General features: G+C 44.8%; 4 protein-coding genes across 5 annotated transcripts; all 4 read right to left on the bottom strand.

Moving 5' to 3' along the window:
• Window positions 1–38: 38 nt before the first annotated feature.
• LOC120948650 (uncharacterized) lies at window positions 39–4,816 on the bottom strand. Its single transcript, XM_040365242.2, has 4 exons — window positions 4,605–4,816; window positions 1,421–4,517; window positions 1,045–1,341; window positions 39–950 (listed from the first exon to the last, which is right to left on the bottom strand). The coding sequence occupies exons 1-4, from the start codon at window positions 4,641–4,643 to the stop codon at window positions 703–705; spliced, it is 3,681 nt and encodes a 1,226-aa protein (XP_040221176.2). The 5' UTR covers window positions 4,644–4,816; the 3' UTR covers window positions 39–702.
• Window positions 4,817–7,434: 2,618 nt separating this feature from the next.
• Window positions 7,435–23,575, bottom strand: LOC120948648 (uncharacterized). 2 transcript variants are annotated; one of them, XM_040365232.2, is made up of 6 exons: window positions 21,598–23,575; window positions 17,138–17,202; window positions 14,842–15,207; window positions 10,967–14,434; window positions 10,609–10,704; window positions 7,435–10,409 (listed from the first exon to the last, which is right to left on the bottom strand). In XM_040365232.2, exons 1-6 carry the CDS (start codon window positions 21,668–21,670, stop codon window positions 8,940–8,942), a joined length of 5,538 nt encoding a protein of 1,845 aa, XP_040221166.2. In that variant the 5' UTR covers window positions 21,671–23,575; the 3' UTR covers window positions 7,435–8,939. The 2 variants fall into 2 exon arrangements, with proteins under 2 accessions (XP_040221166.2, XP_040221167.2); XM_040365233.2 differs by lacking the exon at window positions 10,609–10,704 and having other exon boundaries at window positions 21,598–23,573.
• A 692-nt stretch (window positions 23,576–24,267) lies between these two features.
• Window positions 24,268–24,675, bottom strand: LOC120961127 (RNA guanine-N7 methyltransferase activating subunit). Its single transcript, XM_040384804.2, has one exon. The coding sequence runs from the start codon at window positions 24,673–24,675 to the stop codon at window positions 24,268–24,270; it is 408 nt and encodes a 135-aa protein (XP_040240738.2).
• LOC120948663 (uncharacterized) lies at window positions 24,605–25,702 on the bottom strand. Its single transcript, XM_040365263.2, has 4 exons — window positions 25,530–25,702; window positions 25,183–25,385; window positions 24,847–25,024; window positions 24,605–24,760 (listed from the first exon to the last, which is right to left on the bottom strand). The coding sequence occupies exons 1-4, from the start codon at window positions 25,645–25,647 to the stop codon at window positions 24,714–24,716; spliced, it is 546 nt and encodes a 181-aa protein (XP_040221197.2). The 5' UTR covers window positions 25,648–25,702; the 3' UTR covers window positions 24,605–24,713.
• Window positions 25,703–26,491: the final 789 nt, after the last annotated feature.

Genomic DNA, 26,491 nt, shown 5'->3' with positions numbered 1-26,491 from the left:
TTCGGCTGCGTAGTCATTAGAATTGGATACAAACTGGCAACATTTTGATAATTTCATTGAGATTTAATTATTATTCTTTGAACATGCTGCTACTTCTAGTAATCGTTTGCTTGCCGGGCCATAGTTTCGCACGTGAAAGGATGTACTCTGATAGACAAAAGAAGGTTCAAGTAGTCCAAATTGTGCTCTTGAAATGTTCTTTTTCCTTCGATCATCTTCTCTAACGTTACTTCATCGCATGACGTACATAATCTATCTAAGAATCATTTGATTGATATTAGTTGACAAAAATCAATCCATTTAATGGTTATTTAAATGATCCCACCTGGTTCGAAAAGATGCATGAGAACATATTTGAATTTTCTATTTAAATAATTGTACCAACAAAATTAAGGGCTTGCAAAATGAAGCATATTACTGTGCCACTAAGGTTTGAAGTTAGCTTTTTCACTACTAAAACAATAAATATTCAAATATTTTCCATTTTAAATAGCTAGCAGGTAATTAGCTAACGTGATTTATAAAATAAACTGTGCAACGTGCGCGCTTATAATCTTCCACTGCACTCTGCTGTGTGCATCCAATCTGGAAGGTGGAAGATAGATAAAACCAGAACAATCATACGGGATTATAAACCTCGCGCATAAGTCCGTGACCATCGTAATGAGCCGCACCAAAAGCGTAGTTTAGCGTCGGCAATGCTCAAGCAGAGAACGGAGAGATCCATCTAAATTTGTCCTTCGATGATGCATCGTGCAAATCTTTCGACGCGATATCAAAATGGTAAAAGTTACATTCGATCTTGTTAGCGCAATGATTACCAAAGTGACATATTTTCGGATGAAGGAACTGACACTGAGTATTGACGCAGTTAGGGTAGAACTTGCAGACGGGCGGCAGCGGTTTTGCGCTGATCGTTTTGTAGTTTTGCACCGGCACGACGGATGATGCTGCAAGGTACGGGAGGGAAAAGGAACATATTAGAATGTGGGTAACGTTAAGACGCTGAGAGAAGCGACCCACAGCCGCAGTCTAAACGCTTACCTATCGGTGGTGCCGACCGACCGCCCGATGTGCCCGAGGATGCGCTTTTCGAGTGCATAAAATTGCAGTCCAACCGGTGGCAGGTTTGATCGTATTTGCACATTGGATGGAGATACAGGCACTTGTCGCCAAACTTGCAGCTTGGAAATGCTTTGCAAGGAGTGTTGGGATGAAGAAACTCGCAGGCATCGCCCTGGCGACAGTTGGGGAAATATTTGCAGCGCTCTTTCATTGTGCCCCCTCCGGCCAATTTGCTACTCTTCCCATCCACAACGGGCAATGAAACGGCACTAAGCACTGCAATGGATAAAACGTTGTGGTGAAAATTAACAAAAAAAAACATCGCTATAATACAGTACACGAGCCAGTTACTTACATGGGGGAATATCGTCGAATTTACGACTAGATTCTAGCTTCTTAATTTTTCTTCCGGGTGACTTTGGTCTACCCTCGCGACTGTCTCGCCGTTCTCCTTCGCGTTCCCATTCGCGTCGCGGCTCTTTTCGCTGTTCGTCACTGTCCCGCGAAGGGCTACGTTGCGCGCGATGTTCCTCCCTGCTGCGAGCTCTTCTGTCACGATGGTGATGATGGTGATAATCGTCGTCGCTGTCATGTCGCTCGTCCTCGTCGGTAAGATCGAACTGAATGGGAGAAACTCGCTTTCGCTTGCGGGACGACGGTTCCATTTTGTCGTAATCCGACTTCGACATGTAGATCGGCGACGAGGACACACTGTCGTCCATGAGCTCTTTCGTGCGTTGCAGCAGAAGCTCGTTCAGCTGATTCGGTGAGCTGGAGACATTGCGGGAAGCGTCGACTCGTTTGGACCGGGAGTGGACAGGGGAGGTACGAGTTTCTTTTGGCGTCCGTGGACGCTCCGGGCTGAGCGATGGTGTCCGATCACGCGACACCTCTGGCTGGTTACTGCGCGAGGATCGAGTATTGGTTTTGGGTGATTTCTGAGATTTTGACACGAAAGCGCCATTGCCGTGAGAAGAACCACGTGGAGCAGCATTAGAGGGTGGAATCGGCGAGGAAGGTTTCTTACTAACCGGTTTTGATGCCGCTGCAGCTACAACAAGCTTTTCACTGAATCGTTCTTTGCGTTTCTTGAGCGTCTCTTCCATCTCTTTGGAATCTCTTGGATTGGGCGACTTTCTGGGCGGCTCGCGTGTTCCAGCTTTGAATCCAATCCGATCTTTCACCGACATTCTTCCCTTCGTGTGTAGTCCTTCGGCCGATGCTGGTGGCGGCGGTGGCGTATGGCTTGGCGATACTTCTCTATCATCGGACGACTTGAAGGCTCCATCCAAGGTAACTACGAACTTTGTATCCTTGGTCGCGACTGCAGCCAGCTCTTGCTCCGCAATTGCTGCATCTTCTTCCGAAACGGCCATTTCCATTGGATAGTCATGCGAAACGGATGGTTTCGGAGCGCTGTATTCGTTCTGAAGAATTTCCTTAAATTCTTCGTCCACATCGCAATCCTCCATTAACACCTGGTTTGTTATGTCCACCTCATGCACCTCCTCCTCCTCATCCAGCTCCTCCTCTTCCGCTCTTCCTCGATCGCGCAGTGCTGCGCTGTGCGTGTCTGTAATGCGTTCATACTGAACGTCCTTCACCGCAGGATGACCGATCGCAATGCCAGGAATTTCGATCACAAGCTTGCGCTTCATATCCGTTCGATGGATGCTGTTCTCGATGGCAGTGTTGTCAATAGTTTTCTTTAGATTTGCTACCGTCGATCGCTGCGCTTCGGCCATCGCTTTGAGCAGTAGATTCTTGCTTGGCTGGGTCGCCTTCGGTACCACGGGACGCGGCTGCACTTTTATAACGCTCGCCACTGGCACCTCAATAATGTCCTCGTTGTATTCCGGTTTCGGTGGCAGCACAATTACCCGTGAACCGACACGACCACGCACAGTATCGGTGCCATTCTTAATGCGACCCCCAGAACCGGAACGATCCCGGTTGCTGTTGTCGCGAATCCATTCGCGACTGCGCGATCGCTCCCGAGGACGTGATTTGCGTCCGATCGACTGATCATCTATACGTTCGCGATCGCGATCCCGATCGCGGTCGACACGCCGAAAATTTGTCTCCCGTGATCTGGCTCGGGTGGCGTCCGTGCGTGAGATGGGTGGTAAGCGTGGCGGAGGAGACCTGGTGTCGCGGTGATTCGCTTCACGGTCGCTTTCCCTTTGACGATAATGGGGATCTCCCCTTGTGGTGGGAGGCGGGCGCACCCTGTTTTTTGATGCCGACTGCTCTTCCGCCGCCTCCTTGCGCCGGAATAAAGGGACGTAGATTTCTCTCTCCTCGCGCCTATGTGCGGATAGGCTTATGATCGTACTTTTCGTACCTGAGGTACCAGCACCGGATGAGCTTCCCGCTTTGTTAGCCTCTTTTGAGGATGATTCCCGTGCATCTTTCGTTTCATAGCTCGCACCTTTCTCGCGCTCAGACGTCGCGGTGGAGTTTTTTGTTCCCAGCCGATCTAAAACGGATCGTTTTTTGGCGCCTGCTTGTTGAGCATCCGTTGACCGTGAAGAGGCTGGTGGCGTGGTGCTTCGTGTTGGCGGCGTTTGTTTTATGACGGGCTCCTCGGGACCCATCGTTATTCGTTGCCTGGGTTTGGTCGCAGTACTTTCTGCTGATTTGTTAGGTCGCGTTGACGCTGGTTGAATGGATCGAGCTCGCGGTGGGAGCAGATCGTCCTCGCTTGCCTTCAGAAGCAGCAAATCCTCATTATCGTCATCCGAGATGTCGGTGCCGAGCGATTTCAGGTGGCGCTTGGCCGCACTGATTCTTTCCTCTATTTCCTTCAATTCGCACAGCTCTTTGTGATGCTTCTGGACAACGCTGGCACTAGCCAGCTCGGCAATCGACGGTGGGAGATCCGTAATTTTTGGCGGAGTTTTGCTTTTCGTTCGGTCTTCCGACTCGGATCGCTCGGGCGGCTGTTTCTTCGCGACCGGTGCACTGTCCGACTCGAGCGACTTTTTTGCCTTTTCTATGTACTGGTGTGCGAATACTTCTGTAATGGAGCTTGCCGGCAGTGCCACTGCCGGTCTTGGAGGCGTATTGTCCTCTGTTTCACTCCTGCGGCTGGAGGCATCGGCCGCATCCTCCCCGTCGGTGCTACGATCCCGCCGCTTCAATTTCTTATCTTTCCGCTTCTTGTCCTTCTTTTTGTCGTCCACCTCGGAGGATTTCCTTTTGACGACTTCCTTTGACTTTGCCGCAACGGTGGCCGGTAGTGTCACTTCCTGCAACTTCTGCAGCACCTGATGCAGCCAATTCACAAATATCTCCGTCTGAGCACCAAGAAACAGTGACAGATCATCGACCATCTGCTGCCGGGAGCGCTTGTTTGCCACCATGATCATCACGTAATCCGGCAGCTCGTCATCGATGTATCCGCTCGCCGATCCGGTGCCAAGCTCGATCAGCTTTGCCTTCACGGCACTCTGCAAAACAACGTGCAAAGAAATTTGTGTAAATATCTTACGCTGATCCAAGCAGAGCGTATGTCAACCCAATTTGCCCACACTTACCCTCATTTTCTGACCAATTTCTGTGCCTAAGTTATCCATGATGCTGCGATAGTAATTAACCAAACCAACAGTTGTGTAATATGCCTGCTGAAAGGGGAATATTCAGAACTTCCTGGTTTGGAATTTAATAAGTGCTATTAAAGATAGCCAAAAGCGCAAGTAAACAGACGAGGCTGATAAATCGACATGGAAATTTTCGCTAGTGATGGGCCGATTGATTTTGCACCGCGATTTGACATCGGAATGATTCCGATCCGATCCGCCAGCAAATGGAACAGGAACTATCCATGCATCGTTTTTTTTGGTATTTTTTTTAAATGAGCCGTTACTATTGCGCAAATTACAAACTCGAGCACAAAAAATGTTTTTGCAGACGTAGACATGTGAGATAAAATAGAACCATGCTAAAGAATATAAGTTAAGTACAGTAGAGCGCCGTTTATCTCGGTTCATCGGAACACGACCTCACCCGGACATGTGAATAACACGAATATAGTCAAAGGATATATTTTATCACAAATTATTTTTTTAATCAGCTAATGTTTTGAAAAAAAATACCCAGATTTTATTAACTTCATGCCTTCCAAAAGAGAATATTTGAAATTTGCCATGAATTGTAGTGTTTTTCGGTGTGACAATATGCTCTGATAACCTTTTTTTCAAATATCCTCCTTAGGCGGCCCTCTGGCACCAATCGAACACGACATCCGACTCGAACAAGGTGTTATAAATGACAAGGTGAAGTTGTTCAGAGCAAAATGACATTTCTCGACTTGACATTTCTCTTCCGGGGGCTCCGGTATAAAAATCGGGGAGGACTGGTGCGGGGTAATGAAATTTGTATGCAGAGAGTGACAGATGTCCCCCACAATGTCGCCCAGCAAAAGCGATAAAAATCAACCTTCTAAATACATTATCCTTGGACTCGAACAAACCCATATAATCATATGGTGGTGCACTATCAGACACAAACAAACAAACAAGGCAAACATGTCAAATCCCATACATTTTTCTTGTTCGATGTCGTGTTCGTTTGGTGCTAGAGCGCCGGGTTAGAACGCCATGTCACCTTTGTATTGAACTGACATTTCTCAACAGCACGGATAAACGGACAGCCGGATAAAAGGTACCCGTAAAAACGGCGCTCCCTTGTACATCTTAACCTTTAAGTTGGCAACCGGATACCCGGGTATTTTTTTAACTTTAAACTTAAATCACTTTTGATTCATTGTTTTTATTGACCTGATATTTTCCGTTGTCTCCCAACTTTTAATTTCTGATTTTTTGGTGCATAAATTGTAATTTTAAACAGCCTGTAAGTATTTTATTTTGATTTATTTTAAACTTTATCACGTAAGTTGGCAACCAGCATACCCGGGTATTCCATACATTTTGTATGGAGAATGACGTTTCTCTTCTTCCTCTTTTCGTATTGTGCTTATTTTCGAGTCAAATTCAAGCGATTCCAAATTTCAATTTGACCGTTAAATTTATCATAAAATGAAAAAACTTCATGGATAAATGAAATAGAAGAAAATATGTATTCGAGATTACTTGCTTACAGCATTAAAATATAGAAAACATTGTTTACCTCTGAAAACCGTTAATTTTTTGCGTCAAAACGTGTGGGATGGGGTCAAAACGGGTATGTCGGTTGGCAACTTAGGCACTGGTCTAATCTTGTTGCGCGCAACATTGTTGCTGGCAAAATGTATGGATTTTGACAGCTAGCGCAACTTTGTTGCCGGCCAAAATCAAACCAGTTTGATTTTTGTCTGGCAACATTTTCTATTTACCTTGGCCATGGTAATCGGGTGCAAGGTGGATTAAAAATATCAGGTGGTGGATTAGCGCCTTTGGGGGGTCGCCATAGTTGAGGGACTTTACGTCATTTTAGAACCGTTAACCATTGGTTTCCGCACACAAAGCTTAGCAAATAGAACAGATTTCTTTGTTATTATGTGCATTTTTGTGTGTCTATTGGTTTTATCGAAAAAATGAGATATATCAACAAAAGGTTTGATGATTTGTTCATGCACGAAATTTAAAATCATGTGAGTATGAGTTCTAATCTCACGTAAATTGTCCATGCGGCTCGTAGATAATAAGGAATCAATGTGAAAATTGAAAAAATAATGGTTTTATTAATTTTTATCTCCAAAAATGTCGAAAACACAATGAATTATAGAATAAATTCACGGAATAAAACAAAATAACACACTTTAATCCATGTTTTAATGTTTAATAAGAACTCGTAAAGTCCAAAATATATTTTTAAAGAATATTTAATCGAAAAAATGGGGTAGATAAATTATATGAACAAATTTAATAAATGTAAACAAAGTTTGAATCCTGGGGACCTTACGTCAAGTGACGAATTGTCAAAATGCACTAGAGTCCACCACCTGATATTTTTTAATTCACCTTGATCGGGTGTATGAAATGACACAGCAGCAGTGTGCGTTTTGTTGACATCCGCTAAATTTGGATTTTAAGCATTTATAATACATTTTTTGGTGTATATTTTGTTTTTTCAACACTTCATTCAATAAGTGAATGATAAAAAATAAACTCTGAGCTGTTAATTGGCAATTTTTTTACGCTAAACAATGTCAAAGCGAAATGTTGCCAGCAACATTCATAGACCACCTCAGCGATATGTTGCCGAGCAACAATGTTGCGCGCAACAAGATTAGACCGCTGCCTTACGTGTGTTAATCTGGTTGCCAACTCTACGGTTAATACTTTTGCAGCACACATTGTTCGGCATTGTAAAGGCTGTAAAGAAAACTTTTTAATGCGGTAGTTTTTTTAATTGTAAACAAAAAAGCACGTTTCTGTATATTTATTAATTTACTTAAGATATCGTTGTATTAAGCAAACGTTACAATAGTTCATAAATCAAAGTAAGAAAGAAAATTCAATTCATGGATGAAAACTTTGGCTTCCGTTACGCTTCCCGCTAGTTGGAGACACATCTTCTGATAGTCGAACAATTTCATTTTGGTATACGCAATGTGTACGGTATTTGTTCCAGCTAGTAGTAGTTAACCACACAAACCAAGAAACGGCACCATCGAACAATAACTGGTACATTAACTCAAATAAATAGATAGAAATTAGTGTAACTTATATAGCCACTAGTGGTTCCCTCTGGCGATAGACCACTGTGAGATGGATGGGATCGTTTTCTAAACGACTCATAGATCTCCTCGAATTCAGTTTGGTATGATAGCTATGTACGTTAAACAATAGGTTTTTAATGATTTGTTTCTTCTGCATTATGCTTAAAAACTTTCAGTCAAGTTAAGTTTCGCCCATCCGTTTCCTTGCACTGCATCCCAGAGCGAACTGGTGGTTCAAGTAGGATAGTAAGTGCATTACAGTTTACCTTTTGTATGAACTCCATTATCACACCGCTTTGGCACTTTTTGCTAGGGTAATTGTCGATGCAGATCAAAATCTCGGTGTAAACAGTTATAAATATTGATCCTTAACATTAAGCATCTGTTCATTTCCGCTGCTCATTCGTTAGCTCACTCCCTGTCGACTAGAGTCTTTAACCGAAACGAAGGATTATTGAATAACGTGTTGGAACAGAGGACAAAAATTAGCTATCAAAAAATCACACACGCACACACGCAGGGTTTTAGTTTGCCTCCAGCAACGTGGATTTGCAAATTCTACTTCTTAAAGTTATTTTAGCGTTCAAATAACGTGTCAATTATTATTTAATCGAATCCTTTTTTTGTGTTTGTTTTATACTGTACAAAAACAAATGAAAATGGCAAGAAAATTAAAGCATACATTTCATTGAGAGAGAGAGAGAAACACAATTCTTAAAAATACATTAAATTATAGTGACGGTTAATAAATAGCTGGGTATTATGAATTAATTCAAAATTTAAAACAAAAAGTTCCTGTACGTCTCGCTGTTGGATTTGTTGATGGTACGTAAGAAATTCGTAATAAACAAGGAACCACTTAATGCAAAACAACTTTGATTATGAACAAAATGAATAAATATTTCAAATAAATAAGCAACTTGTCAAAGATGATGCGTTATAACCGTTGCCTGCTACAAAACTATGTATGAAATTATATAAAACTTTTACAACTCGCGTACTGAATATAGCAAAATTCGATGGAAATTCAAATCAACCAATTCATTTAGAGTCAGGCCGACTACCACCAATAGAGCGAACTAACTTAGTAACACAACGAAACCTCTCCCCTTCGATGCAGCCCGTGTGGTCTCTCTGCAGCACTTGGTTAAGTTGTGTGATAAGCAACACTTTTAGTCAGAGGTGTCATTCGAATAGCCTTTTGGAGAAGCTATATCAGCATTATGTTACCTTCCCCGGTCAGCAGCTTGTCTCCGATATCGTTTGATGAATCATTTGTCATGATATTGTTTTGCCACTTGATCTGCTCCTCACCGAACGGTAGCTCGGCGTCAAGTTTTTCCTGGATCTGGTCGAACGATGTTTTAAACTTTTCCTCAATTAAACTAAACGACTGAATGGTGGCGTTATCATCGAACTCATAGTTGTCGATCGATATGTTCCCGAACAGGCTGTCCAAATTGAGCTGTCCGCTTCCGTCCAGTGCAGTAGCGACACTACTATTGCTCTGGTGCGCATAGCTTTGGTGCGGTCCAGCTGGGCCTTCCGGATGATTACTGCCGTTGCTGTGTGCCGCCGCGTGCTGCTGGGACGATGAAGCGCTCGGTGCGACCAAATCAATTACGGTGCTCGACGTCGCCGCCGTAGGTGAATGAGAGGCTAATTGATTTTTGCGTAAATATCGAAGCGCATTGCCGGTGCCATTGAGCGATGAAGCTGCAACTGCCGACACGCTGGTGCTATTGTTGTGGCCGCTCTCCTGCAGCGAATTATTGCCATAGGCTTCGTCAGTAGTACAGCTGCTGCTAGTGATTGTTCTGTTGAATCCACTTGTACGAGCACCAGCTCCACCACTAGTGCCAGCGGAAGAGCTACCGGTCTTCATACGCTTACCGTCCACGGGACTGTGCATACCACCACCGCCGGTCGTTCGATGAGCTTGCATTTGATGCTGTAGCCGCTGCAGTTCTCGACCGTCCACCACACAAGCTTTCCGTTTCTTATCCTCATGGCTCCGCACATGGTTGGTTGTAAGATCGTTGGCAAGGTTACTGCTACTGCATGTGCTGCTTTGATCGCAGTGTTCCAGCACGATATGATCCATCTGATCGATGGAGGACTCACCGATGCTACCGCCGCCATCCTCGGCCGGGAAGATGGTTTTGAATGTAAGCATATCTTCAACCTGATCGCTCAAAACTGATTCTGATAACTCGTTTTCATACAGAATGATACCACCACCACCATCTTCTGTTGGAATGGGCCCAGGTGACGAGCATGCAAAATTGTCGCTTGGTGATGAGATGTCTACTGTGGTCGTACTTTGTAAGTGTTGTTGTTGTTGCTGATGCTGCTGATGCTGCTGTTGTTGCTGTTGTTGTTGCTGCACCTGCTGCTCTTGTTGCTGTTGTTGGTGAATTAGTTTGGCCTGCATTTTGGCACTCTTGTTGCGAATTTTGCGCTCATTCTTCATTGCGAGCTCGCGAAGTACCTTTTCATCCGTTACGACGAGGGTGGTGATGAATTTGTTTATTTGCTCCTTCGGGGGCGCCCGATCGGCATGTGCATTGTACAGATGCTTGCGAAGAGAGGCCTTAGCTTTCAGCGGACCGCGATCACAGTATGGGCAGGTGTAGTACACACTGTCATGTATTTCCATGTGTCGCTTTAGCTGGTAATTCTGCGATGGATGAAAATTACGAATTAGTACGCTTGAGGGCCACCGTGTAAGAGCGGATCATGTGGCGTTGAAACAGATGTTAAACACACACACCTGAATGATGATGATCAAATTAAATACAAATTTTACTGGTAGCAATGATGCAAAAAGCAACGAGATGAAAATAAGGATCGAAAACAGCTTGAAATTTTTGCATTACCTTACAAAATACACGATCACATTCGTCGCAGGGAAACGTTTGCGCTGTTTGCATATTGCAAGCCTCATCGGGTGTCAGTGTGCATTCGCGATCGTCCTATGCAACGCGAAGCGCAGAGTATTTGCAGTTGGTGAAGCATACAGAAGCCATTTACACATAAAGCCACGTTTGCGATGGTTGCGGATCGAGAAAGGTAATAGAATAATATTTGTTAGTAAAGCTGTTGGCTTCGACACACTAACAGGGGTTTAGTTGAGTACACACACACACACAAAGACATACAAAATTGTTACTTTTTAATCGCTGTAAAAGCTTTCTCGATCGCTGTCACTGCCAAAGGAAGCAGGTTTGCACTTACCGACAAGTCGTCCTGATGTGAACCGGTATTACTTTTACCGGACAGTCGCTGCTTATCAGCCGTGTTGACATCCTCCGCAACACCACCGATGTTTGCCGAACCGTTCGTTTCGCCCACCGAAACAGTGGAGAGTGTGAGCATTGCCGAGTTTTGTCCAATTAAAGAAGTGGAGGAGCCCGTTGTCGCGAGTATACTTCCGTTCAGAAAGTGTTGCCCATCAGACAGACTGCCATCGTCGGTAGCTATGCTCACTGATGGTGCAGCAATAACGTTTTCGTGTTTAATGTTGTCTGCCGTCATAGTCGAGGGAACCATAATGGTCGCACCGGAAAGTTGCAATGTTGCCGTACCACCTAATGCAGCCCCAACAATCTGATTCTGCTGCTGGTGCTGCTGCTGCTGATGATGATGGAACAGCTGACCATGCTGATGATGATGATGGTGGTGATGATGGCTGGAAATAGGCACCAGCTTCGGTAGTTTGTCTGTAGAGCTTAATACTTTCAGGTCGATTTTGTTTCCCAATGCGTTGATGCCATTGCTGCTGCCAGTTCCGGTGCCGTGAGATGCGCTTTGGTTAAGAAACAGTTGACTAGTATCGATCAGATTGTTTTTGGTAAGTTCCACATTCGATATGATGATGATACTGTGCGATTTGCCCGCAGTGGAGGACGATGGTGGTGCCGCCGTCTGAGCAGCAGCTCCGTTGACTATCGATCCAGTTACATCGTGTGGTCCTCCCGCTGTGCCGCCGCCTTCCCCCGTACCGACCGGTAACAGTGGATCGGTTATCCTCACACTAGTGATTGTGCTGTTGATACCCACAATCTGAGCTCCGGAAATTGGCACAGCGTTACTGTTGCAGCTGTACACACCGTCAAGAGTCGTTCTTCTTCCACCATCGCTAATACTTCCCGCCGGATGTTTCTTTTTGCTGTACGCCCGCGGCTGCTGCCCACCATGTTCTGTGGACAGTGCTGCGGGCGATTGTACTGCCAGTGTACCGTGATGCGTTTGCTTCAAACTTCCATCGGACGATAGTGGTGGTTCAAGCGAACAGGATGATGTAGCAGCTGCGGCGGCGGCTGCGGCGGCGGCAGCGGCTGCAGCGGCCGCAGCCATTTCTTCCTGCTTTTTGCTTTTTTGTGACAGTTTCGTGGCTAGTGCCTTGGCAATAGCCGGTTTTATCGGTGACGTCTTCTTCTGGTTCAACTGGCTCAGTACCTTCTTCTCCGATTTGTGATCATTAGACACGGTATAAACGGTGTGCACTTTGCGGAGATGTTTTTCGAGTGCGTTAGGATTTTTGAACAGCTTGGAGCAGACAATGCACTTGTACAGTTGCTTTCCGTTTGCTGCCTGCACGTTCGTAATCATATCCTGGCTCGAGCTCATGTTGGTGATTGGGATAATGCTGGGCGTGATACTCGGCACGCTTGGTACGGTGGTAAGGGGTGAGGCGGGAGTCGACCCGCCGCCATTTCCCGAACACTGCGGCTCTTTTTTTATTTCCGCTTCCGTTAGCAATGGAGGATGGCCTTGCTGCGTAGACACTGCCGCATCGTGGGCATCATTTTTCTCATCGCCTTGCGTTGCTGCCAGCGTAGCTTCTAGTGTTTCCATGCACGGTTTTAAATCATCCAGCGGTGCAGGATTGGACAAATCTTCGAATGAAGTTGACGACAGCTTTGAACCGGTCGTTCCATCGCTGGTCAACTTTTCCAACTGCTCAACGGCCGCCACCATGGCTGACTCATCCTGCGCGAGATCTTTGTGTATTTTCATATGCCTTTGCAATGACCACGAGTTGGACAGCACCTTCAGACACTTTGGACAGTGCAGGTAAGCGGTTTTGGATTTGCGCTCGCTGCATTCGTGGTCCTTCAGTTCCTCCGCCTGCTGGAAGAGCTTCATGCAGAATACGCACAGGTAGAGGTTGTGTTTGCGCACGTGCTTGTCGAGGTTCGATTTGGTCATGTACTTGCGCAGACAAACTTCGCAGACATACTTTTTGTCCGTCTCCATCTCCATTGCGGTGGCCTGGCCTGCAATGTCCGCCGCAGGTGGTGTCGGTATTGCGATGGCTCCCCCGTGGACCGAATCGTTTAGTGTGATTAGCGAATCGGAGGACGATGAAAACCGGCTATGAAGCTTATCCGAATGGGCGTCATGTTCGTGCACAGAATGGGCTGAGCCCAATAGATCGAAATCGGTACCATCGCCGAATGCACCACCATCTGCTACATCGGTTCCCCTATCGTAGTTTAACAGATGATGGGTGCCGTCGGTAATTCCTGCATCTGCAAAGTCCGTTTCGAACGCTATGTTGATGTCACTGGCACCGAGAGAAATGTTGATCAGATCCGCCGGACTAAGTGTATCGTTCGGTAGGCACTGGAACTCGGTCTCTGGAGCTGCTATCTGTCCCATCAGGTGTGGCTGCTGCTGCTGCTGCTGCTGTGGATGGTGCAGCTGTTGATGCTGATGGCTATGGGTTTGTACTGGCGACATTTGTTCCGTTGAGTAAACGTGCCTCTGCAGCGGCCGTTGTTCATTGGTTGCTTCCAGGTGCAACGAAGAGATCATTCCTCCGGCATGTTGCTGTAGCTGCTGCTGCTGCTGCTGTTGATGTTGCTGGTCCTGCAGCATATGATGCGGATGAGGTTGAATATCGTGAAAATCGAGAAAATGATCATGGTGATGATGATGATGATGATGATGGTGTGGCTCATTATGACTAGAATGCATAAGCGAGGAAGTGTTGAAATAATCATCCACCAGATCGGGCATGTTCGCCAATACTCCTGAATCCAGCAAATCCATGTCGAAGATGTGCTGCTGCGATGCGGAGGTTGAGTATTTTGGCGATGTCGTTTTCATCAAACTGTCGATCGGTGGCAGCGAAACAGTGTCGTACGTCATCGTGGTCGATGTAGGAGAGCCCACGCCGCCCTTCCCGATCGCACCATTGTCGGTGTCCATGCAGAAGCTGTTGCTGTTGTTATTACTGTCGATGTCGATCGAATCTGCTCCCACGATGCTGCTGCTGCTTCCACCACCAAAGCCGTGCAGTAATGTTTGCTCATCGAAGGCAGCAGATGAAAGCATCAGCGTTGACGTACCGGAGGAAGCTCCATTTGTGGTGTACGTGTTTGTACTGCCATATCCGCCGCTTCCGATATTGCTGTGTGTTGCCGTGCTACGCCCAGAACTGCCACCGTGCCCAACCGTTACGGACGGACGACTGTATACATCGTCGAGCAGGACGCTGCTGTTGTGGCTGTTCTTCTCCAAATCGAAACCGTAATCCATGCTGACAGAACGGAGTATGTTTGTACAGATGTCGTACGGGCTAGGTTCCAGCATTGAGGCACCGATCTTGGCCGCGTAGTTACGCGAGTACCACACCCGTAGTATATCTCCCAGCTCGATATCCTTCACAGCGGTGTAGTAGATTTCATCGTTTTCCTAAAATGAGACAACATTCAATACATTGTAACACATTATTACGAAGGCGTGCGAAGTGTTCAATTTGTCAGTATGGGGAACAGCCGAACATTCTTCAGCCGTAGCTAATCCGATTTAAACGACTATTTGAAGATAAGCCAACAACACATTAATTACAATTGTTTGGAGCATTCCCTTCATACTACATTCCCCGATCGCGTACTAATGATAAGCAATCGGAGGCATGGGGAAAATATACAAACGCCCTACACCTCCTCTCCTCACCAGCACGCACGGCTGTGCAATCGGTGTTACAAATTTTGTGATAACGCTTCTACCAGTTCCCCCTCGGAGTTGGTGATGGTTGCCCTCGCTCTTGAGTTCACGCTAGGACATACGGGAGCGTATGTGTGTGTATTTTGTCTTACCTGATAACAAATAAGATTCTGCTCGTTGGAAAACCGTGCCAGATTAACGTGGATCATCCAGTTGCACTTGGACTCGTTGCGTGTGTCCAGGTAGATGTTGCGGCTGCTGCTGAACAGGGCCTGCAGATCGCTGCTGTACTCGTCCTGCTGCGGCTGCTGCTGGAGGTACGGTCCGGCAAACAGTACGAGCGGGAATGGAATATTCTTGATCGGAACGTAGGACTTCTGGGCAAGCAGCGGCCCGAACCGGGTTCCCTTGGCAAACTTTTGCGACGTCACGACACAGCTGCCCGTCTGCGTTTCCATTATCAGCAGGCCGTTCGGAACCGACGACCTTGAAAGGTTAAGCGCGGGCTTATCCTTAACCTGGAAGGCGTTCGAAAGCGAAACCGAGAATATGATAAGTTTAAATAGTAATAACCAAAACATAGATTATTTTTGCACTGCCATTGTTTAACTGATCTATTCTGGCGCAAGAGAGAAAGAGAGAGCGCGAGAGACAGAGGCATCGAAACTGCAGTGTGAATGTTTTTGGAGCATGATGTGTGCTGGAAAATTCCTGCCATGCTGTCGTATCGCAACAAAATATACAGCTGCACTATTTTGCTGATCATGCGTGTCTGCGTGTATGTGTGTGTGTATGTGTGGTTTCCCCTACAACCCTACGACTGACACCAATTCATTAAATGAAAAATGTAGGAAAATCCCTGCCACGCAATCGACAAATGATGATGGGAGGTCCGTCCATTGACAAATAGAGGGTGGGGTAAAGAGTGGTGTAGGATAGCAGCAGAGGCCAGTAGTGTGTAATATGATGTTGCACACCAAAACATACAATGCTGCTGCCCTTTACCACCCCCCGCCCTCCGGGTTGCGATCCGATCAGACCATTTGCAAAGTGGTCGCAGTTGTCGTCCACCAGACGTCTCTTACCGTCTTCAATCTCAGCCAAAATACAATGTGTTTTCCATACAGTTGTTCCTCTCTGGCATTCTCCTGTTTTCTCTTAGTTTTTCCTGCTCATGATCCTCACTGTGTGACTCTCTCCCTATCTCTCTCTCTCCCTTGCTACCACGAGCACTTGCTCAATCTTACATGACGGATCCGACGTTTTCCACCAATACTTGCACATGATTTTCCCGTGCCTACACATGTACACGCACAGTTTTCCGTGCCTCTCTTCTAACTGTAGTTGTACTCGCACAGCATACGCGCGCGTGTGTGTGTGTGTACTGTTGAGGATAAAAATATTGACTTTTTTTCTCCACCCTCAGCACCCACCCACCTCCATCAACCCCCTGCCAACCATACCTGTGGGAGGAGGTTCTCTGTACCGTGGGCCGTATGTTCCTGACCATTCTTTTAAACCAGTGGTCTGTGTGTCGTCTTTCGGCCCTTCTCTACTCTCTTTATCCGTCAGCAATCATCATCATCATCATCAACATCATCATCATCCATCCAACAGGAGGTTCGAACCCTATCCGCTAGCACGATTTGGACACGGCGCGAGAGCGCACTGCGCAGACATGTACCGAAAACAGCACCGGATTGCGCACATGTGTGTTGTCATGGACATTATAAAATGCGTAAATTATATAATTTAATCGGAGAAAGTGCACATTCTGCTAACTGCGCTTAGCACCTTCTCCTCCAGCCAACAGCTGGATGTTGGAGATTTCGTCCGCAAAATAGGGTTTTGCCCCGCAAAAGGATTGTATGGGAGAGCACGAGACGTTCCTTTGCTGCATGGGCGGAAGTGTGCTGCACACACGCGCGTACACAATCACGAGCTTACAAAACACACCAGAAGAGCGACTGGTCGGTCGGTCGGTCGGTCGGGCCCACGACACACACGCAAGAGCGTATGCCTGGGTGGTGGTGGTTTTGATGATGATGATGGTGAGACATAGAGATTGAGTTTTCTTCCATAAAAGGAATACATTTCGCGCCAGACCCTACCGCATGGTTTTGACCCGTGCGGGATTGTCAAACGTGTCAAAATCGGTGGACACGTTTCTGCTCCCGGGGAATCGGAGTTCACCTGTCACCACATTTTCATTCACCATTCTATTTCACTGTACGATCATGTTTTTCATTTCTTTTTCTTTTAATGGTTGTTTTTCCAGCAGAGTTTGAGATTGAGCGAACGAACATGATAACACAGGTGCAATGTGCAACCATCACACAGACACTTTCACACGTACGATGTATTTTTTTTCTTCTAATCGAAATTTCCTTCCTACTACACTGCCTCGGATGTGATCTACGGAGTAAAACACACAAAAACGGTACTTACATGATCGCCTTTGGCGTATTCTGGACAGTTTTGGGTGTAATGCGATGCCCCGCAGATGCTGCACACTAGGATCATTGTGGCAAATACACATACACACACGCACACACACAACGATGCAACAACGGACGGTGTGATGTGGCCCGGTCGGTTGCAAGATCCGGACAGAAGGCAGCAACGTGTTCCGTGTTCCGACGGATGATCGATCAGTCGTCGTCGTCGTTGTCGTCGTCGACAGTGGGTGTTAACATTTAACGCGACACCGTGGCCATACGGAGAGGGGGGTTGGTGGTACAGGATGCGTTCCGGAACAGGTGCACAGTGGGATATTTTCGTTGTTGTTCGTAGGGTGCCCCACACAGCAACAGGAAGTCGCGTATTTCACGGCGGGTGGATGAAACGAAACGGAACGTAGCAAAACGGAATGAATCAGAATGCGTGCGGTTGGTGAATGGTCACTCTTAAAGCCAGGCCGCCGCTACTACGGCAGCACAGAATCACCGAGAGAGCTGCGCGCACGCACACGCACACACACACAGATACTCTCCGGCCGATTCCAGGGCCTTGAAAAGGATAAGCACGGTTGGACCAGCAGCAACACACCAGCCACCAACAGGGCCAGCCAGCGACTACGACTACACTAAGAGCGCTACTAGCTAGTCTGGCGCCGCATAGGCCCGCGCTCTGGCGATAGCTCTCATGGGCGACGATCATAGCGAGGATCGGGCCCGCACACACCTTCACCATTCTGGGATGCTGCGGAGCGCGCTCTCTCGCTCTCTCTTTCTCCTCTCCCTTTCTTCGCTCTCGCCACCATCGAAGAAAGATCGTGTGCGTGAAAGCGTAACTGTGACAGAATATTTGCGTACGCGATCCTACCCACCCATACATGCGTAAACACACACAAACTCACACACCCACTGAATGTGATGCTCATTCACAGTTGTGATGCAGGGAAATAGCACGAAGGGGAAAGGATGTCCGCACAGGAAAGGGCGAAGGGAAATGAAACATTGTCTATTTGACTCATGCACCCCCATCGTCTCCCCCCTTATCCACATGCACACACACATACACACAGAACCCTTGCGCTTGCGTTTATGGCAGATTAATTACATTCCTTGCGCACCCATACGCACCCGTCAAAGGCATATTAACCCTTGATTATGCGATGATTAGTAAACAAACTAACACAAATCTAGTTCAGTGTTACACAGTGTTAGTGTACAGTGTTCTTTTCAAGATCATGATGGACTTTAGATGAATAATGAAAATTTTGGTTTGTTTTTGTAGAAATGTGTTTTTTCAGTATTTTTTAATTATTTTATTATTATTTTTCACTAATTATAATTAATTATTTTTTTGTATATCACACAAGCTCATATCACAACACAGGGATTGATCTACTTAAATAGTGTCTTTACAAAACCCTTACCCCCATACACACCTGGCTATCAAGGGTTAGTATAAGAAGGAAAACATTAAAGTTGCTTTCACAATATTGGTGAGATTTTCACTAGCTGCGCAACTCGTAAAGAAAATTCTCTACACCAAACCCCCCCCCTCCCCCCTTTCCTCCGCCAGCAGGAGACCTAGGTGAGGGATGGGAAAATTGAAGAAAAAAAACCTACCTACAACCTACACACATACACATAGGAGCTCTCCTATACGAGAGGGTTCGGTTGTTTTGAGCATCGCAGTATTAGAGGAGGTGCTTTAGTATTACGGATTAGCATGCAAATGGGAGCAACACACAAACACACACACACACACGCATACACACATTGGATGAGGCTGAGAAAAAGTAATGTGAGGCAGATGTTTTTTTATGTGTCATCCAGCAATAATGTACGATTTGCAACCGAATGGAACAAATAATAGATTCTAATTGTGAAAGGGTTTTTGTTTGTCGCATCTGTTGTTATGTTATCTATTTGCAATAATTGAGCTGTATGCTGTTTAGCAGCGTATGGAGCAATGAAACAATAAATTGGAAAAGGAACTGTATGTGCCATACGCTAATGATCTATACCAGGGATCTCCATACTTTTCAGTTCAAAGGCCGCATTGCTTCGAAATTATCATTGTTGAGGGCCGTTTTGACGTTACTTTTAGCTAATGGTTGAACGTTGAAATCTTGTTTTGATAATAAAGTACTGATTGGACATATGGGCAGAGCCGTAATACAGTCGACAAATCGTAAGAACTGAACATATCAAATTTTAACAGCTTTCTATTATTGAAGCTTGATTTTCGTCTTGAAAAAAAAATGGAATAAAATGGTCGCAATAATAAAATATTTAATTTAAACTTTACTAAGTCAAGTCACACACCGCATGCATTACAGGGGTATGCAGGGATTCTCGTAATTTAGGACACTCTTTTGTATCTTTCTCACGGGATGTGAACGTTATGCAAATGGATTTGAAATCAAGGGTACCCTTTTTTGGACAGGTACATTGCAAATTCCAAATACCGTTTTTAACGTGTTGAACGACTCCTTTTTTTAAATTATCAACATCACATTAAAGGGGTCGTTATATACGAGTAGTGATACTAATGGATAAGTACTAATTTTTGATTACTAGTGAGACATTAGATTCGATTACATACAACTATAGTCATGGTCTTGATTTGACTGATTCTGTAATCTGGTGATTCAAATTCATAAATACTGCAAACACGAAAAGAACAACAAAAATTATCTGAACCAAATTGGTCACATAGACAAAGTTGTTTTTGATTTTTGTAAAACTTAAAGAAAAAAATAGTTTCAAAATTATTGAATTATTCATTAGGGGGAGGGCCTTATATACTAAAATACGGGATTCAATATTTTTGACGAAACAAGTTCTTGTTTTCTTGTAATTTTGCATGCATCAATCAAAAACCACTTTGTCCATGTGACCAATTTAATTAAGATCAAAATTATTTTTATTTTTTGCTGCTTCTAGTACAAGCAAATGAAAGGCCGTCAGTATACCTCATGCTTAGGTAGTTTTTTTTTATAAATTTGAATCATCGCTTTAAAGAATCAGTGAGATCAAAGGTTTCCTCAGTTTCCAAAACTCTTTTTAATTTTCCTATGCAGATCCTTGGCAACACTCCTTGCTTTTTTTTTTAATATTGAGCCATTTTCCAAAACGCGATCGAAGTTGATTGATAGTTGCAGTTTCCTAGATACAATAGTTACTTTAATTAATTTGCGATCTATTGAGTAATGCTTACAATATTGTACAATATTTTCCGTTCCCGCTTTGAACCTTGTTTGGGAAAGTGGCTTATCTTACTGATTTTCTAGTATGGGTATCCCCACTCATGAGTATATTTGTATGTAATTGAATGTAATGTCTCATAGAATGTAATATTTTAGAACCTCCCTAATTTGATTTTGGTCTTATTCGACATATGAGCCAAATGAGCGGTAGGGCCCAATAAAGTATGCCGTAGAATGTAGAAACTTAACGAAGAACCGTAGAAACTTCAATTCTTTTAAGAAAGAGTCAAGTGTCCAAGAGTCAATAAAGTGTCCCAAAATTATGAGAGCCCCTTAAACCCCCTGTAAAGGCTCTCGAGGGCCGCATGCGGTCAACGGGTCGTAGTTTGGACACCACCCTGATCTACACAACTAATTTTCTTAGAGAAATTATTACATTTTTAACACAGTCAGAATAACAGTGACGAAACTGATTTTTTTCACCATTTTATGCGATACACTCACACGACTGTGATTTATTGTACTATATTACGTCGAGCGACAACTACTGGCAATCGTACAAATGAGACAATGAAACTTATTTTATGATTCATAATTGACTATCGATGAACGTATAACGGCCAAGGTTTTTACGAGATGCTCATTAGCAAAGAAATAAACTACGACTTTAGGGTAAATGTATTTATAGTGGTGTGTTGCTACTACAATATTGAAAGAAGTGCATTAAAATACAATCTATACGATAATTTTAAACCAATTAACTTGCTTACGTTCATATGAAATGTTATCTGCCCTTTTTACAGTAGATTTATGTGTTTAATGGTGCTAATCCGTTACGTAGCGTTAAAAAAAATCATTATTTTGTGGCTCGTGTCAGCTTTATTCCAGAATTCTTAGGAATTAATAAGGTAAACTGGTGGTTATTATTACGGTATATATAACTACAAAATAACAAAATTAAAGTGTTTTCACCTTAACTACTATAGATTCAAATTGTGTTTTTTTCTTCTTAATTTAATTGTTTATATTTTGACTCTATTTTTCCATACTGATTTTCAACAGGTACAGCAAACTAGCATATTCCTATAGTTATTATAGTCATTAAATAATAAAAAAAACAGTCCATTTTGGCAATATTGTTCAGGACATTTTTGACCGTATCGTACAGAGCAACGGAATTCTCATGTTAACAATCGCTTATCTTCAGCTGAGCTTAGAACACCCAAAAAACAGCTGTCGTACTTACCATTCTCAACGAGTTGTACATTGTTCAGCACTGATAATGCGTCAAAACATGCGTTCGCCGCTAAATCGGTCATAACTTTGGTGTGCAGGTACGGTCGAGGAAGTGTTTGGAGGCGCTACCACTGTTGGTGCCTCCTTCTTCCCTCGATTATTCACTCAATAAAAAATGATAAACAATGCGCTGAAGGATAGATGTCGATCGCAGCAAGATCGCCGTTGCAATCACGTACTCCAAAATTCACTCGACTTTGCACTTAATGATTAAAGAGCATCACGTATAGGTTCGCTGGCGCAATGTGGCCCTTATTGGCCCTTGTATTGTTGTTGCATAGGTTAGTGCTTCATAGGGATGGGGATCGATTTGCTACGTCCCTTACGGTCGTAAAGCGATAAGACCCAAACTACTCGCGGCATTGCCGAAAAACTGACGAAAGTACGAATTGTTCGTACATCATTCAGCCCCGTGTTAAATGCGCCGGGGACACGTTACTGACACGCGGGATCATAAGCCCATACTGTGTGCTGATTCCCCAAAGCACCCTTCCAACAGCACGGGGTAGGTTCGTTGCCAATGTTATTCAAATCAATTAACTAGCCTGCCGGATTCACTTAAGCTCCACACCACGCGCTAAACGCACATGCACACGCACACACGCCGGAAACGGTCCATTTTACTGTGAATGGTCATTAAAACGAAATTAAAGCCCCGAAACCGTTGGTCCCTCTGTCGATGGCACACCGAATGTGCTTGGGGCTTCGATATCGAACCGCGTATCGTTACTTATTCATTGCCGTTGTTTTCTCCGTATCGGAATGGACGGGTCGGTTCACAGCAGCCAGCCAAGTGGTGGTTCTGGCCCGCACGCACGCCTATGTGTTTGTGTAAACCATTTTCACCAAATTTTCACTACTCTCGTGCACACACTAACGCTCGACGAACGCGCACAGAACCCGCATACACCACACACCGTGACCGGGCAGGACACACACCCCTTCTCATCGTCCACCTGGCAAACTCACACTTGTTGGCGAATGTTGGCTGTGGTTTGGCGGGCTCCTTAGCTATTGTATGCCTGGTTTTCCCGTGCTGTATACGCCGTTCACCGATCTCCAGTGGCGATCGCGATCTTCATTCCCGTGTGACTTAACTGACAGCTCGTGAAGAAACCCGTTCGGGCATGCGCACATTCGCCGAAAACTGTACAGCGAGCGCGCATCCGTGTTCACTAAGCTAAGCAAGTGTGCGTGCGCGTGTGCGTGGATGTGTGCGCTAAAACATACACACACACACTTGGAAACGGGCCCGAGCAATTGCACTGTGGTCGGCGGCGACGGTAGTGAACGTTTTGGCAGCGGGCACATAAATCTATGCAAATAACACAGCTAAACCAGTAGGGGCAGCGTACTCGTGCATATTATGCATACGTTTTCCGAGCTTGTGTCGCGGCGGGGCCCCGAAATTTGTGTGTTTTCTCCTTCCTGCACAACACCCGCCCGCCTATCCGTCCAGCCAGCACACAGTAGGCGCGCGCTGGTCTATGTTTTCGATCAGAACCAGGGTGAACGAGGTACTGATATATGGCACTAAAGCAGCACACGATATAGCACACAGCTGGGACGAATTGGTTAAGGCCCTACACTCTGCTAGCACCGCAGGGAGAGGATAGAAGCTCACGTACTTGTACGCGCACGTTTACGGAGGGACCAGTACACCAGTGGCACACCGAAAAGATACTACGTTATCCGAGCGGTTGGTTCTTGCACGCACGCACTCTCTGGCGGTGTGCGTCGATCGGTTCACGAGCAGGAAAATACGGCGGTAGAGCGTTCTCGCGAGAGCGCTGCGGCTTAAACGGTTGCTCTCGCTCGAAGCGGGTGTTGTGTGTACGCACGTGTTGGTTAACGCTGTCACGCAAGTGCTATGGGCGTATACAGATTGTACGATTGGAGGTATGGTGGCAGCGTTTGCAAGAAAGCAAGAAAGAAACAAAACCGAGCCGTTTTGTACCATTCAAAAGAACAGGAAATTCGCAAAAAATGGCGCCGGCAGATCTTTTGTTCCAATGAAATGATAACACAATGCAAAAACGCATACAAGCATCTGCGGTACCTGTGCTTACTGGACAACTCAGCGAGAGGTAAGCTTGTTAATACTTTTTTATCACAATTCTTTTTAAATCAATAGTAATTCAAGTTCTGCAGTCTAATACAATAGTTACATTTTACAACGTCTTTAGACGATTACATTCAATTTCTCAAGCAACTTTTATCTCCACTATAAAGGTGTTGCTAATGTAGCTGATTACAAAAGCAGTAAACTGGTGAGGTTCAATGGTGAGCAAGCTATCGGTCAGGAGGGCAAACGTGCATAGAGGTCATGATGGAATGGACTTACATGGGTCGAATGGACGGTTAAACAGTATTGGACACACATTTCACGAACATCAATAAGAACGTCGTACAACTATTTGTTCAATTCAGTCTTTATTTACAGATATTTATTTACAATTCGTAAAGAATCTGTACGTTTAACACTCGCAAAGTGTTGGTTACAAATGAAGGGAAAATTCTCAGCTCGCTCACACGAACGGATAGACTTACGTTGCAACGACGGGTATGCAAACATGTTATATATTAAATTCACTCCATACTAACACTTCGATTCCTCATGTTACTGGCGTTCTCGGCCGGATCGGTCGTACTGTCTGCTGTTAGATTGTGATGAATTGTTGCTATAGCCTTCGTCCCGACCGGACTGGTGATTATTTCTACGATATCTGTCATTATTGTATGGCTGATGTCTTGCATCGCGCCGATTAAAATGGCCACCTCCTCTCCCTCTTCCACCCCTGTCGTTGAAACGTCTTTCTCCTCGCCAACCTCCTCCTCCGCCACCGCCGCCACCACGGCGATTGTTCCACGGATATACTATTGGCGGCGGTTTCGAGGGACGCTGACAGTGCGCCATAAATTCTTCGTCCAAATCCGTAAACCGATGTGCAAACTCATTGTCGCACTCCTCAATGAACGCCTGTTCCTCTGGCGAAAGGATGTTGATGTGTCTCTTGGGGTCAACCATGGTTGTGAGTTGCGTTTTCTTCCTTTCGGTTATGTATGTCAATTATCGCGCAGTGCTTTTTCTTTCATAAGCAGCGAGTTCACGACTGGAAGGCAAGTTGAACGTAATCGAATTAGTAATGGAGATTACAGTGGCGATAAAAAAATCGCAGCAGAGTGTTGACCAACTTACATCCTTCTGTGATGATGTTCTGAAAGATGATTGCGTAGAAACCCGCCTCCGAAGGGAAACTTTGCTCTGCCGTGGCGCTCTCGACGGGTTCGAACATCCACCCGAGCAGTGTATGACACTTGGGGCACACGCAAACCTTCCACGCGTAGCCAGGGAACCAGGTCGACTTGATTGTCCACTGTAGGGTGTAGATTAGGAAAATAGATCGATAATTCCACGGGCATGAAAGCACACTGCGACATGCTGTGTTTATGTATGTATGTATGTGTGTGTATGTGTATATGTGTGTCTGTGCTTTGCTTGGTGCATGTGTGTGCCAAACCAAACGTTCCTTACCGGGTGAACCTTTGCGCAGGAGGCTTGCTTTACGAGAAAGATGTGAAACCGAATTCCGAGAGGATTCTGCACTTCCTGTATTAGCACGGAACGTGTTTCCGTGAAAGAGTGATTTGTCACGCTAAGCGCTAGTGGGGTGTATTTGTCGAAGGCTAGATTCGCTACGCTGACATCATTTCCGCAGGTACGACATATAAAAAAGTCTGCAACAAGAGAGTGCAAAAGAAAAGTGAAGGGTTTTAGCAGTAGTGCCGGCAGACCAGTGGGCTGCAAAAGATGCCTCCCAGCGCAAGGCACTGCCACTTCCCCGAGCGCAAAATGATACGTTCGCCGCGAATGGCGCTTACCTTCAATCACGGTTTCTTCCTCAGTATTCTCTTCGGCAGGATAGCCACGCACAAATAGCAAAACTATTAAAAAGATGAAAGAAATTCGCATCAATTTATGCTTTTGATTGCACTTCATTGGATGGCATTTCAGAACGGGAATTCTGCGGAAAAGAAAAGTCGAAAACAACTGTAGCGATGGGCGATTTTACGGTCGACCGTCTGACACTTGTACGGATGGGATGGGAATGGATTGGTTCAGTCGGAACATGCAGTTCCGGAGTAGAGATTTGAAAACATCAGTTTTGTTCGAAATAGTTATTTAGTACAACTGACTTTGATTTGTTTAATTTTTTAATTTTTAATTAATTTTGATTTGTTGGCAGTTAAATTTTTACTTTGATAATATCCATGAGTAATTGGACACAAGCAGCAAACATGCTTAAAAGATAGTGATGATAAAAAAGAAGTTATTAGTGCATTAATGATACTTTTTTTTTCTACAACTATTTCATTTATTGTAATTTTATGGTTTTTGGCAGTTAAATTTTTACTTTGATAATATGCTTATGTAATTGGACACAAGCAGCATACATGTTTAAAAGATTATGATTATAAAAAAAAGGAGTAATTGTATGGATACATATACTTTTGCAGAATCAAGCAACTTAGTACCACTAGTTAAAGCGATTAAAAAAAGTGTTGAACAATCAGCGATGCCAAAAAACGTACTTTCTTACTTTTAATTAGAACGTTGTTTTAGTAAACGTTGTAATCGTAAGTAAACGTAAAGTAAAATTTAATCACGAAAATTGTGATATGAGCTCGATAATTTTTTATAAGGAAGTTCAATGTAATTTAATAAGTTTGTCATCGTATAAATAGTGAAAATAGTTCACAAAAAAAGTGATACAAATCTACTCGATTGGAGTTGACCAATAAACCACATTACCCAGGATTGGCTGTAATGACACTTACTGGAT

Source organism: Anopheles coluzzii, chromosome 2 (genome assembly GCF_943734685.1).
Source record: "Anopheles coluzzii chromosome 2, AcolN3, whole genome shotgun sequence".
NCBI lineage: Eukaryota > Metazoa > Arthropoda > Insecta > Diptera > Culicidae > Anopheles > Anopheles coluzzii.
Note: the sequence above shows the minus strand (reverse complement) of the source record. Positions and strands in the feature narration are given on the sequence as shown.